The 15,387-nt window shown below is 41.9% G+C and overlaps 1 protein-coding gene across 1 annotated transcript in view; it reads right to left on the reverse strand.

Annotated features, from left to right (window-relative positions):
- Positions 1–15,387, reverse strand: part of gpr179 (G protein-coupled receptor 179) — a 24,411-nt gene extending 9,024 nt beyond the window's left edge. Inside the window, exons 1-5 of the mRNA XM_076728152.1 lie at positions 13,723–15,387; positions 11,471–11,579; positions 5,531–5,627; positions 4,228–4,460; positions 2,679–2,747 (exon numbers count right to left, since the gene is read on the reverse strand). Of these exons, the coding sequence (XP_076584267.1) occupies positions 2,679–2,747; positions 4,228–4,460; positions 5,531–5,627; positions 11,471–11,579; positions 13,723–14,645 (1,431 nt within the window). The 5' untranslated portion in view covers positions 14,646–15,387. The remainder of the gene's footprint in view (positions 1–2,678; positions 2,748–4,227; positions 4,461–5,530; positions 5,628–11,470; positions 11,580–13,722) is intronic.

The following is a 15,387-nucleotide window of genomic DNA, read 5'->3' on the forward strand; positions in this document are numbered from 1 at the left end:
CTTGGTATAAAATATATTTGAGTCTAATATTTATGTACTTTTATTTGAGTAAGATTTCAAATGTGTATATTTTTCTTGGAACAGAGTCCTTTTACACTGTGGTATTACTACTAGTTGTACATGTAGCACTAATGCGACTGCTGGTGTTGTTACAACTATTACTACTACAACTACCATTAGTAGTGTTAATGCTGCGTCTTCCACTAATTTTACCACCATGTGACATCATTATATTGTATATGAATAATATATCCGACAGACACTTACTGTAATAACATATCTCATCACCATTAACAGACAAAAACTGCCTGTTTAAAAAGCATGATGTCTGAACTAATGTTTTTACATTGGTAATACTTCCAGTCTGTCACGTTCAACAACAGGTTGTACCTTCATCTCTGTTCAGTATGTAACAGTAGAGTAGATGACCGTAATCCAGGAATTAAAGCTCATTGTACTGTGACAGTCAGTCTCCGTCACTTTGGATAAGAGCATCAGCTAAAGCCTAAAATGTGAATGCAAATTTACAATCATGGTGCTCAAACCACTCATAAGGGATAAAAACTACTCAGAGTGAATACATATAGACTCAGAGATGTGCAGTAAACATCCAGAGGAGGGCAGTTTTAATCAGCAGAAATGCCCTGCACTCAAAGGCAGATTGGGGTCTCAGTTACAGACAGAACTGCGCTGCAGGAAGACGTAATCTGATTGGTCAGTCAAACATTTTGACCAGACATTCATGGTCCCCAGAGGATGAATCCTGCTGACATTGGTGATCCTCTGACTTTCATCAAATCAATACAATCAATCTTAATGTAGCTACAGTTTGAAGAAACCTTGTGCATAACAGGATTTTTAGCACGATCACTGTCTTTCATGTGCACACCAAACAGGCCATCCAGCAGGTGATCTATTTGTAGATCAAATGGACCACCCACCACACTGAGATGAGAGGGTGAACTCTGTCTTTTCATCTGGGACTTTCAGAACTACAGTCAGGCATGTGGGCTGCAATTCACCTTTGAATTTACCAAACCAAACTCTTACAGCATCGCCCCAAAATTCAGCACTCCCGTCCTTCTTACATCACTGTGCAGAGTCTGGTTTTTACGTTTAAATCTCATTACAATATATCCTATTGTATTTACCTTTATCTTGCAATGTTGCTATTTTCTATATCATTAGCTGTAAATGAACTTCAAACATGGAAATTACACTTATCTTTCTTTCCTCTTTTAGAAAATAAGTGCCACTATTGATATGCTAACATTAGCATGCTAAAATGCTCACAATGATAATGCTAACATGCAGATGCTAAGCAGATATAATGTTTACCATGTTCAGCATTTTAGGTTAGCTTGTTAGCATGCTAACATTAGCTAATTAGCGCTTAAAGACAAAATACAGCTGAGGGTGATGTGAATATCATTAGCTTGACAGGATTTTTGGACAACTTAAAATTTTGACCCAATGGTCAGAGCATCACCACAGTGGTTATGATCCATCCACAGAGGAACATGAACGTGTGAACCAGATTTCATGACAGTACAGCCAGTTGTTGTGAAGAAATTTCACTCATGTTCAAGTAGATATTAGCACCACATCTCAGAATAGCAACAGCAGCACCAACTGCAAAATCTCCAAAATCACCAGGGCGCTGTATTAACACATCTCCGAAACAGTTTCTACATAAACCTTCATGACTTTACTGCAGGGCTGATGAGTTAGACTGCATTAGTTTGAGCTAAATGTACCCATTAACCTTCATGTTTCAGAGCACAATTGACAGGTGTCTCAGCCTGTTACATTCAATCCACCTCAGTTAAACCAAATCCTAATCCTAATCCTAAAAAAAATCCTAATTCAGGCAAACGAGTTAGGATTGTCTCCTGTAGCTGCCAAGATGGCATCAATAAGGCAAATGACATCAGGCCTCAAACTGCCCCTTCAGAAATCCAACATCATATCCATATTTTTTTGTTTTTATCGACAGCCTGTAATCTGCTCAGCCATCGCTGCTCATGAAAAAACTCCCAACTCCTTTGGTTTATTCTAAACAAACTCAAAAAGTAATTTCCTGTGCAGGGAAACAGCACCTAGCAAACTCGGAGGATTCATGAGCTGAATCACTGAAGTGTCACATGGTAAGTAAATATTTGTATGTCTTGCATATGATGATCATTTTTATGCACCAGAGGGCAGTTAAGAGGCACAGATCTGAGAACAGCCTATAAACATGTTCACACATCATATGTTGAACTTAATCAATGACCTGCACACACACAAACACACACACACACACACACACACACACACACACACACACACACACACACACACACTGAATCACTCTGCCAGCAGGATCGTCTCAGATTGAATGGCACTTTCAAATAGATGGATAAAAAGTCACGGCTGACTTATGTTAACGGCTCTTTAATTGGTAAAATGAATCTGAAGATTGATTGATAATCTATCACCGGAGCAGTTATGAAAACTGTTGACTACTCACCCACCCTCCCCATTTCCACTCACACACACACACACACACCCTCAACCCATTCACCCTCCCATAAATGGTCCATTATGCTCTAATCCGTGGCGCTGTGCTGTGCAGTGATCTGTAAAGAGCTCTAATCTGTGACACTCTCAGTTGGCTGGCTCGGTCGGACACTCACCGGGAAGTAGAGGAGCAGAGAGCCGAACAAGATTGTCTCCAGCAGCAGGAGGCCAGATGCCCGGATCCTCTGAGGGGGAGAACGCAGGAAACAAAGCACAGTTAGAGAGTATTTTTGTATTTTTATATATTTTTTATAACCTGCTTACTACAAATCTATAATTTGACACATTACTGCTGAGCGTTTTTCACAGGGGATGAAACATTTTTTAGATGGCTGTGGTACATCCCAGGCCAGGTTGGCTTTTCTTCCACTCTCATTGTTTTTTCTCATTGACTCTTGTTTTATTGGACACATTTCAAACTGGTCTTTGAAAACCTGATGTACATAAAGCAATCTGTTTTATAAAGAGACCAACTTCAAAAGACAGTCAGAACCTGACCCAAGTAGATCAGAAGGTAATTCCAAAGTACGTTTGACACACAGAGAGGGACCAGCAGCACATGGTGCTCCACCAATAAGATGACAAGAGCAGCAAAACATACAATTGTGTCTGTGATTTACAGTTCACAGTCTTTACCTGCATCTAAAAACTAATTTTCCTCCTATGATGATGTAACAACATGATTAGAGCTGAGTTTATCACCACCGTCATGAACAATTTAAACAACCTAGCTTTTGAAATCTGAAACTCCTGTTACTTTTAGCCAACCAGCAACCTCCAGGGCTGAAAAATGAAGCCAATGCATAAGTGCCAAACACCGCAGTTCCTCAAATGGCCACATGTGACTGACTCCAGAAGTGAGTCAATGCCCATAGACCCCCATATTAAAATGCCCAACATGACAGCAGAAATAAACATATTTACAGCTTGGTACAACAAAAGGTTTTGGTCTCTATAGCTAACTCACTTGTTTAATTTATAATAAGGCTAAAACTTATGTATAATTATGGGCATGGCTGCTATGAGTTGCAGCTAGCTGCTAGGTTTCAGGAACAAGCCTTCGTTTACCTGCCTCAGCTCCACCCTCGCTCCACCTCTTTGTTCTGTGACATCAAAGAGACTATGTCCATATTTTAAGCAGTTTGTGCTCTTAACTGTAGGCACACAATGAAAACCTTTTCTGAGCTATAGATGTTTGGTGCTAACAATGTAAGCATTGTTTTAACACTTTCATCTATTGTCAAAATACTGAGGTGAGGAGTTTACTGTTACTCATTTGATATGATTCATGTTTCGGCTTTTTAAGACTAATGGAAGTATAATATGATCTCTGACTGATGCAAGGATGAGCTTGGAAAAGGGTTATGGAAAAGGGCTGCGGGGCGACATCTGTGATTTATAACGACTGGTTAATAAAAGACATTAATCCTAAAACACATAATCAGCAACATCTCATCAATTTTAGGCTCATACATTAATAACATTAAGATCGAAAGGCAAGATTACGGCACATTAACAATTGCCCAAGATATTTCTGCTAAATAAACAGAGCAGAATGTTTCACACAATGCATCGTGGCTCAATGCCTGGAACAGCTCTCCTGATCATCCCTCTATCCAGTCCCATCTGTACGGTGGCCCCACTGAGCCAAAAGACCTGACTCACCCGGTTTCGACGATGCCTGTAGGCCACCAGCATGCTGACGAAGATGAGGAACATGAAGACACCCTGGATGGCCAACACACTGGCCCTGAGAAGCCAGGCCTCCTGCACCCAGCAGGGGGCACCGTCCTGACAGCTCTTACAGCCTGGCCAGCACGGGAGACAAATGGGCATGTTCGGATAACACGCACCGCCGCCATCACTCCTGTTCACAGGGCCACCATCTGCATCTACACCTACACAAACCCATGTGAAGACCTCATATACATGTGACTTACAAAACCTCACACAGTACATACGGCAGTATACTCTCGAAACAGTGAGTATATAATATCTCTAAAGTATTTCTTTTTCTGCTATGTTATGAAATAATCACAGGTAGCCAACACAAAAAAACAGGGTTTGATCCCCAATGAGGATGACTTCCTGTATTTGTAAATGGAAATCTGTGAGAAATCCAACCTTCTGGTTGATTTGGGTGCTTGTGAAGTGGGAGTGAACCTGAGGGGACAGCGCAAAATTTCTGCATGTTACAGTTTCCTGATGAAGCTTATTACTGGAGGTAAAATGTCACACCTAGTTACAGCATGTGCCACAGAGGAAGCACGTTTGCTTCCAGCTGCTCAAACGCCAACAGCTGTTAGCAGAGACAAGGTACACAAATAGAAATAAAGTTTCTAAAGGATGTTTGTGGAAATATTCTAATTGTAAGATTTAACAACCTTTTAACAAGTAAACATTTTAATGAGTGCAGCGAGCTCTTAGTCTGAAGCAAGTCTAAATTCAATTAAAGCTGCATGATGGATTTTTGAACACTAGGTGGCAGTATCAGAAAAGTCTGCAGATATCACCAGCTTTAAATTGTTAGGTTTTGTGTTAAATAACAGTTATTATTTTTGTAGCATTAGCATTCATCTTTCTCATGAATGTATGTCCAGTGCTCACTCTCCTTTTAGCTCTGTTTTGGTCTCTACCCACTGCTGAGAAAAATAACTGGCTATTTAGCTTCTAGATGTTCGACTTTCTTCACCAGATGCTCTCAACCTGCATCTGTCTGATATCTGGTGCTGGGCAGGTTGTGTACAGTGGGTTTATCAGAGCTTTTTTGCTATCTATGGGATGTTGGGGGACTGAGAGGGGCTTCAACTCAACCATACCCATCATACCCTGTGTTTGGCAAAGGCTATACAGAACTTAAAATAAGATAATACAACACGAAACTTGGTTTGTTTAAATGGTTAGTAACCTCAGGACAGCCTCTCTCGCTTATTGAAGTTATTTGGGCAGAGGTTAGTTGTTGACTTACCTTGGTCTTGAGGGCCTGTCTCAGGATTGTAGTAACCCTCTTTACAGCGGCAGCAGTACTGACCCAGTCGGAAACCCCGGCCTGGAATTGGTACACACTGCAAGAGAAGGAGAAATTATTCTGTCTTTTTTTTTCCCTCACAGATTTTGTATATTTCTTACATTCTGCTTGTCTTTCCTTCATTGTCTTATTCTACTCTTTTATTTTTTAGATTAAGTTATTGTAGTTAATCTGTGGATTATTACAGAATCTCATATTTAAGTATAGATTCATGCATTGGCACCTACATTAACATGCATCTAACAATCACAATATATAAATGCTAAATCAAGCAAACAACGGTAGTATTAGAGAATCAAATGAAGACGTAAGAGTCTCCTGGACCAAACAACACCAGACTTTGTTGTTCTGTGTTCTTCAATCAGAGCAAATCAGATAAAATGCACACAGATCTCACATGGCTGAAAGTTGAGGACAGGTTCAGAGGTAGTTTATTGACTTCGTTAAGAAATATAATAGTTGCCAAGGCATCAACTAATGGAGATCCCAATAAATAATTAAAACAAGTTGAACTGTGAGAACATGAAGCATGTTCTATGAAGCTAACAGTGTCTGAGTGGAAAGGGGGTCACTGTACTCTCTCTCTCACTCTATTTCCCTCTGATGCTAGCTACAATTTAGCCATTCAGGACAGAGATGCACACGTGTGCGCGTGCGCGTGCGCGTGCACACACACACACACACACACACACACACACACACACACACACACACACACACACACACACACACACACACTTTTGGATGGTCTGTGTGTTAATCTAAGTTAAAAGCTAAATGGATACATAATGCCTTGACTGAGAGTATTATCCTTTTCTAGAGAAATCCTGTTCCCAAGCGCAAACACACACACACACACTGGCCTCACATATACAAAGCCACAACCCCCTGATCAGAAGCTCAAAGACCTAATGCCATGGGCTGAACATTAATGTGATATGGATTATACAGAATGGAGCGGTCAACTTAATTCTCTTGGTGGTCGCATCTCAGTTCAACAGATAGTCGTAGTAAATGAGTGGATGCAGTCATCTGTCAGGTTTAAGTTGAAACCGTACCAGCCACTTTGAATGCTTTACAGCTTCATGGTTGTCTCAAAACCTGCTATTTATAGAACAATGTGTATTACCAAGGAACACTCATGCAACATGTTTCATTTGTGAAAAAACAACAAAAGTATTACAGAAACAAAATCATCTTCTGTATCTCAATTACTGGTGAAGCACTTTGTTTAAGTGCTCATTACTATCTACGTCACCACAACAGCTATATGATGCACTTGTGTCATGCATCATCTCTGTATTTGGCAGTATGTAACTAGTACATTTACTGAAGTACTGTACCTGAGTACAAATTTAAGGTACTTGTACTTTACTTGATTGTTCTCTTGATTGTCATGCCACTTTCTACTTCTACTCCACAACATTTGAGAGAGAAATATTGTACTTTTTACTCCATATTCTATTACTATCGTTCAAGTCATTTTCGCATAGAAACATTTCATGGTCCCAATTTTTTAGCTTAATACACACACAAAAAATGTAATGCATTTACTGGTGCAATGTAAGTACATAAATTTACTCAGGTACTGTACTTTAGTCCAAATTGAAGTAGTTGTATTTTGGCTTACTTAGTCTCTTTGAGTCTTTTTCTTGTCATGTTACATACTTCTACTCCACAACCTTCATAAGGGAAATATTGTACCTTTTACTCCACTTCAAGAAGAGACAATGAAAAGAGATGAGATGAAATGTGACAAGACATGACAAGATGTCTGAAAAGGGACAGGACATGATACTTGAGATGAGGTGAGGGAAGATGAGATGAGATAAGATGAGAGAACAACTGAGTAAGAACAGACAAGGCACGGAAAGACAAGGCAGGACAAGACTATATGAGATGAGAGACAAGATAAAGGAGGATTGAAGATGAGATTTGACAAGGCAAGACCTGGCAGGTCAGGACACTATACTTTCAGATATGAGAAGGGAAAAAAAAAGATGAGACATAAAAGAAGAAGGCAGGGGAAAACTGCATGGGAAACGATGAGATGAGGGGAGCTGAATGAGAGAAGACAGGACAGGGCAAGAAGAGACAAGGCATGAAATGACAAGACAACGCAAGACTATGGAGATACGAGATGAGATGAAGCAAGACAAGATGATGAGACAAGATGAAACAAGGCATGACAGGACAAGACTACGAGATGAGATGAGACAGGACGAGGTGACATGAGATGAGATTAAATTAGAGAGGATGAAATGTGATGAACGAGACAAGGCAAGACATGACAGGGCAAGACAAGACAGACAAGAAGAGATAAAACATGAAAGGACATGGCAGGGCAGGACTATATGACATAATATGAGATGATGAGATGAGATGAGATGAGATGAGATGAGATGAGATGAGATGAGATGAGAGAAGACAGAACAGGTGAAGATGACTCAAGGCCTGACAGGACGAGGGAAGAAAAAGAGATGAGACAGGACAAAGTGAGATGAGATGATGAGACGAGATAAGCAAAGACACAACAGGAAATGAGAAATGAGATGGGACGATATGTGACAAGATAATAAGAGACAAGACAAGACACGTTGAGAAATGAGAGGGGACAGAACCAAACAGGACAGAAGAAAGTGGGTGACCCAGTACATTCTCTGCTCAGCCAAAGGGTTTGAATCCTCTAAGCCAGGTAGGACAGGGCGGGACAAAGGGTGACATGTGGATTTGGGGATTTTTAGGACTGTTCTTCTCTTGTGTTTCAGACCTCTGTGAGTGCAGTGCATAAAGGGGAAGTATGTCAGCGGACTGGATTATCGCCATAATCCATCAGATCATCCTGCAGCCCGCCACCCAGCGCAACCATCTTTAAATAGACAGCTGAGATGAGAGGTAGAGGATTGGGTCTGGACAGAGAGGCCAGCAGGGAAAAGGGAAACTGGAACTACAAGAGGTGGTCGGAGGTGGATGAGGGAGCAGACAGAAGAGTTACACTGTGACTGGGTGAAAGCATGAGCAAAGGATAAAAGGCAGAAATGAAGTAATGAGCACAGACAGAAAGAGCTTAAGCCATTTTCAGAGGTCGCAAACAGTTTAGAGTGTATTTGTGTGATGTAACTAAAATTCAGAAACATGAGATAGAAGGTTTAAACAGCTTGTCTACAGTTTAGACACGATTTACACGAAGTGGAAGTGGTCTGAGTTTGCATTCAGTAATGATGTCTTAAACACATTGTATGACAGTGAAAGTTAAAGCTCGGTCCTGAATTTGGAAACAGTTGGCAAACAAATCTCACCACAAGGTGGAGCTCAGAGAAAACTTTAGTTTGAACATCTACTCCAAGACATGGAGGCAACTCAATCTGCTGAGGAAAATTGTATGATATGACTGAAGGATACTGAACAGCTACTGAATGAACCTTTGTTTTGTCAACATACTGATGGCAGCTAAAGTCAGAGTTTACTACATGCTGACTCATGTTAAGAAGCTCTTCTGTCCAGCTATGGTTTCTTAAATCTAAAAGATTATGCTGGTTTAAGAGCATCATTTTTCTAAATTGATCTATAACAACCTGTACAGATGCAATATCTAAAGTATGCTTGTCATACTATATTTTTAGCCATTTTTCATTTGGTATTTGTAATGGATCTTGCACTTTTCTGGCAATGAAAGAAGATAATGTCACTGTTCTGTATAACTATCTACTGTCATAGAACTGAAGGAGCCCCTTGGATGAGAGGTGGAATGTCTTCAAGTATCTACACCCAAGTCCAGTTGCCCTCAATTCAACCCTTCTTGAACAACCATGATCTGGATGCCGGACAGTCTTCACAGACATGTCTTCTGTCATAGTCACATGGTTCTCACTGTCCTTTTGATTGGTTGCTGCTCAACATTGAGTAACTCCTTTGTGGATACTGTGAACTATTATGAATAATAACCACCTCCCTGAAGTACTTTGGTTTCATTTCTGTATGCATTTATATGGAAGGAGCTGAAACCAACCAGAGTTTGCAGAAAGTCAGACTCAGTGTTCAGGTAAGGCTTGCATCATTTTAGTGTTGACAACCATTGGCATGCAGTGTAGGAGGGTTAGCGTTAATTAATTTCCTGAGACTTAACAACAAATAATCTCCCATTCGACCTGTGCCGTGACACTACAAAGCTGCGATTGGTTGATTGCTTTGAGCAATACCAGATCTATTTGAATCACCAAACAAATCAGAGCTGTGGGTGGTGATTCACAGGGCTGGAACCAAAAATCTTTTAGTCATCCAATATCCAAAATGTCCTTTCTTCCGCCAAACTGCTACTTCCAAAATAAGGAGAAGTATCTAAATGGATGCAAACTTGTGATCTCGGAGTTCTCAACCTTTTTAATTTAAAATCTAACCAACATCATAGGCAGCATAAAGAGTTAAGCCAAAGATTATTATTGTTCATCTCCATCATTAACAGATGAGGTTGATAGGCTGAAAGTGATTTAGCGTTTCACCAAAAGGGGACATCCTGATGGCTCATTAATCTAAGGTGCAGGACAATATGTCCTATACAGTCTCTGTCCTGGGTAAAACCATGTCTTAGCTTTATCACATGACATTCCTCCCTTCTCACAGATCTTGATTTAGCTAGTAATCTAGTAAATATTGTATGCTTAATACCTAAAAGAGAAAATCTAGAAAATTAGGCACAACAGTTATAATGAGTTTATAATGTGAAAGCATATTTTTAACTATTCACTTAATCATCTCACAACCCCAGAAGGAAATCTCCAGACATCCAAAATCAATTAATTAATTTCTGATGATACTGAATATCCTCACGTAACATTTCCACTCGGTTTTCAGACCATCCATTAACTTTGTTGCTGCACAGGTAACACTTTGTTGCTGTTTGTTGGATGGTACCTTTGTTGCTGTTTGTAGGGCAGGCTGTCCTTTTGGGATGCAGCTTTAATGTTTAGAGGAGGGCGCCTGACACCGGAGAGTGACCGATACAAAGTCTCAAACCAACCTGTTGGTGAAATGTCATCAAAGTTTGCAGGATTGTTTGGAGTTGATAGCTTATCTAAATCTGGTTACAGTTGCATAATGCATCCATAAGTCTTGGCAGTTTGTCAAATAGGTCACACTCACAACAATATGACAAATAAACATACAAATAATCCTTTTTTTTCCCTCTGGCTTACCCATATAATTTAAGTACCAGGTTTCATGAAGATTTAATGAAAGTTGTAGAAAAAGTATTGACAAAGCTGTTACTGCTCTACAGCCATGCTAGTGGCTCTGTGAGGCTGCATTGGGCACAGTGGAGCTTTGGGCTAATGCTAACATGCTAACATACTCAAGTTACAAAAATGTTTCCTCTACCATGGTTGCCATCTTTGTTTAGCATGTTAGCATTAGCTAATTATAACTTGGCACTATAGCTGTCGCTGAGGCTAATGGGAATGTCATTAGTTCTGCAGATATCACACTAGATGAAGTCAGATGATATTTGTGCCAAATTTCATAGCAATCAGCTATTGTGTTATATATTTGAGTGTGGACCAAAGTGGTGAACAGACAATGATCTTTAGAGCCCCATTGCTTATATGGCCAAAAATGCAACGCTGTCTATAAATGACTGTGTTGTGGTGCTGTTGGATTCACATCTGCACCAAAAACAGCCACTCGGCTTGTTGTCTAACTTTCCAATGAATTAGAGGTTACATTTGTTGAATAGTTTTTGAGATATTTTGTTAAGTAAGAAACAGACAAATGTGAATTTTGTTAGCAATCATTGGTTCATTTGTAAATGGGAATTTTGTTCTAAGCAAACTTGTGTTCTGGTTCAGGAGCAGGTAGTTGTCCCTGGTTCTCGTATCATCTGTTTACCTCCATGGTGGTGCGGTTGCACTCGTGAGTATCAGCAAACCAGCCATCTCCTTGTGCACACTGGTTCAAGTCGATGTCTTGAATGTTGACATCCACACGGATGACACCTCTGACACAGAAACACACACAGGAGGAGGGTCACAGAGACAGATACAAGAGTGGCTCCACATATCATCATCCTCATTAAAATAATCCCTTTTTTTCCTCCTTCAGCTCTGCATTTCATCTGCAGAAACCTGCATGGCCTTTAAGTGGACTCTCTTTCAAATGTCAGATTTTATCCAACTCTGTTGATTCAAACACATTTTTTATTTCAAATACTGATCAAACTTGTCTCCAGAGTGCTGAAGAGAAGGTCACAGGAGCCAACGGAGCTGGAAAGGCAGGTGAAATGCAAATACCGCTGCTGTCAGCTTCAAAGCTTTTATCCTTTTCAGGGACTTCGAAAAAAGGACATATTTTCACACTCAAAGTATTTCTGACATGTTCGTGTGTCTTACTGGCAGCACAGGCAACATAATTTACTCAGGTGTTAGTGAAGAGCATGAAAATCAACAAATCTAGTCAAGAGGCATTTATTTAACACAGTCTGTTTGAATCACATCATCAGCATAAGATGGATCAGGTCATACCCTGAAACATCAGATCTTGAAGGCATCGTGATGAGTTAAATGGGTCTCAGGAGTGACAAACTTCCATCAGACAGTGTTTTCAAGTCTATGACATCTCATTCTACACATAATGGCAGAGGTACAAGAAGCACTCTCTTGTATCTTTCTTGATCTTATTCTGAGTAAAAGTAGCAACACCACAGTGTAGAAAACCTCTGTTACAATTTAAAGTCATGCACTTAAATTTTTTTTTTTTTTTTTTTAGCATCAAAATATACATAAAGTACTATTTATACAGAATAATATTATTAGATTCCAATTATTGATGCCTTGATTTAACGCCGAAGCTGGTAAAGGTGGAGCCTTCTAATGTCATTTTATATACTGTATCTGCTGGATACCTTGTAAATTTGCCCCAGAGATCAATAAAGTTTTATCTTAATCTATAATTTTATATCATAATTTATTTGATGATTAGATTTTGTATTATGAATCCAAACATACAAAGTAACTAGTCACTAAAGTTATCAAATAAATGTAATAAGTAAAAAGTACAATATTTCCCTCTGAACTGTAGTGGAGTAGAAATACCAGAAAATGGAAATAAGTAAAGTATAAGTGTGTCAAAGTTGTACTTAAGTGTGATACTTGAGTAAATGTACTTCCACCACTTCGTAATGGACACATGGACCACCAGTGGACCACTTAAAGGGAGCTGAGGAACTGGACTTTTCCTCTCCTCTATTTTATACCTAAAATACTGCTCTGCATGTTTAAAGTGTGCCGCTGCTGGAGGCTGTCACATGACACAGGAAGTGTTCATATTTAACACCACAAAATGTATTAACTGTCCGTCTCTCTTGAGACTCTTTGTGCTCCGGGTCCCTGTCTCTGACACTGGAGTCAATTCTCAGAGGTCTGAAGTGAACAAAAGTGTTTATGTTGACAGGATTTGCAGTTATAGCTTACTAAATGTCAAATGTGAAATAAAAAGCAAATGTAATGCTCCAGAAAACTGTTAGAAGAATAATGGTTGGGCTGGATTTAACAATAAATACATACAGGAGGCCATATGACATTAACTTGTGGGGTGTTGAGAGCCCCTTGCACATACATACTGTTTATGTGACAATACTGATGACCAAAGACCTCCAGACATTTGCACCAGCACACCTGTCTGAAATGAGTGACATCATCAGCATGAGACAGCTTGGTTCTGTTTGTGTCTTCCAGAATTTCTGTGCTCTAACAGTCTGTGTATTTGAAAAGCTTCATTTGTGTGAGAGCACTTGCACGTGAGTGCGGCCATATATTACTCATGCTGTGGGGACATAAATCTGTTCAGAGTCACATTGTGGGGACTCACCTTCCTTATGAGGACACAATGCAAGTCCCCACAATGTAAATATTTACATTTTAGGACTGGGGTTAATGTTGGGCTTAGGTTAAGGTTAGGTTAAGGTTAGGGTTAGGCAAGTACTGGATAGGGTTGGGGTTAGGGTAAGTTTCCAGGAAATTAAAATAAGTCTATGTAATGTCCCCAAAAACAATGGAAACATGACTGCGTGTGTGTGTGTGTGTGTGTGTGTGTGTGTGTGTGTGTGTGTGTGTGTGTGTTTTAGTGTGTGTGCAGGCCCTAACCTGAACTCTGGCGTCAGGTCAGGCTTGAGGCCGTAGAAGGACGTGGACAGGGTGAGCATCCAGCCAGGCACAAAGCGCTCGTCCTTACAGTCGAGGAAGGGGGCACTGGCCCAGCGCACCCCACTGCGAGTGGTCACATAGCTGTCACCCTGCCTCCACTTGGGTGTTTCCAAGGTGCTGAGGTCGTTGAGGAGCACCCTCTTGGACAGGGTTGACATCTGCTGGCTGGAGTCTGGGAATTTGAAGCTTCTGAACCAGCTGTCATCAGGGGCTGGGGCGGGCGGGTGCAGGCTCTTCCAGGCTTTGGATAAGTCCTGGAGGATGATGGTCTGCACTTTGGCCTTCGGGTTGCGGGAGGCACGGAGCACCAGCTGTGGCACTGGGGCAGTCGGGTCAGCATCGAAGGTGAGCAGGGCCTGCTGAATGAGCACGTCAGCTTCTAAGAGGGCACGGACCAGAGCATGGTACCACTCCATATCCTCCTGCACGGTGCTCTCCCGCAGGTCACTGGCCTGAAAAATCATGTTCAGGAAGTTGGCCGTGTTGGCCAGAGCATCCAGAGCTGGCCGGAGGGGGGCACTGAAACTGATGGGCAGGGATCCCGTCTGCCCTGGTGGGCTGTACGCCCGTGAGCATTGGGCCACTTCCAGAGTGGAGGGTTCTCCAGTGTACATGAAGGTCTCTGCTGGTGACCAGTCATCTTCCTCCTCTGTGGGATTTTCTGAAGGCATCACTGCAAACCCAGAAGGCTCTGGGGGTCTGAAGGAGCTTGAAGGGCTGGTGGAGGTCTCTGGGGGTCCTGTGCGGTTTGTTAAAGAGTTAGTGCTGTTGTCTGCCTCCACCATGACTCCTGATGTGAAGTCTGGAGTCACCTGTGCTCTGAGGAGGGATGGGAGCACAAAGAGAAGCCAAACAGATCCCATCCTGAATTCACCCTGAAGAGGAGGTGGTGGAGAGAGAGGGGAGGAGGGGAGGGGGGTCACACACCTACAACACCGTCTCTTTTTGGCGCTTGACCCCTCTGTGTTTCCCTTGAGAAGAAGGAAAATGTTACATGTTTGCGAGGGTTTGGACTTTGTGCGGAGATTTCTTCATCTTCACATCAGCGTAGCGCTGCAGCAGCAGCAGGTGTCCGGGAGGAGCGCGGCCACTCGGTCTGCGGCGCTCACACTCGCGCTCGGTGCGCAAAGCTCCATCAGTGCGCCGCACGGGCACGTGCACGCGTGCTTCTGTGCTCGCGCACACACTCGCACGAAGATATCATTAAACCTGCGTGTCGTCGGTGGTGCTGGTGTGGTGATCGGCGGAAGACGCAGGGAGCAATCCCCGCATCTCCGCAGTCCGTCCGGTATATCCTGCCTGCGGTGCTGCAGAGTCTCCGTTTTCCGCGGTTTATAGCCGCGACGCGGTGCGCCAAGCTCCAGAGCAAAGCAGATGCAGCGTGCGCAAGTAAGAGGAGGAGGAGGCAGCGGGAAGGAAGAAGAGGGAAAAGCCTCAAAGTTGGGGGATACCCGTGTCAGGTGGGAGGAGGAGAGAGGACAGCTGTGTGTCGTAGAGATGGAGGGATGGAGCGAGGAAAGCCCGTTTCCTCCTGACCTCTCCTCTTCTCTCTTCTTCTGTCTACCGCTCTGTTAACTGTTGCTCCAAAGAGCTTCCAGCCCATCT

This window comes from Chaetodon auriga, chromosome 4 (assembly GCF_051107435.1).
Source record: "Chaetodon auriga isolate fChaAug3 chromosome 4, fChaAug3.hap1, whole genome shotgun sequence".
In the NCBI taxonomy this organism is placed as follows: domain Eukaryota; kingdom Metazoa; phylum Chordata; class Actinopteri; order Chaetodontiformes; family Chaetodontidae; genus Chaetodon; species Chaetodon auriga.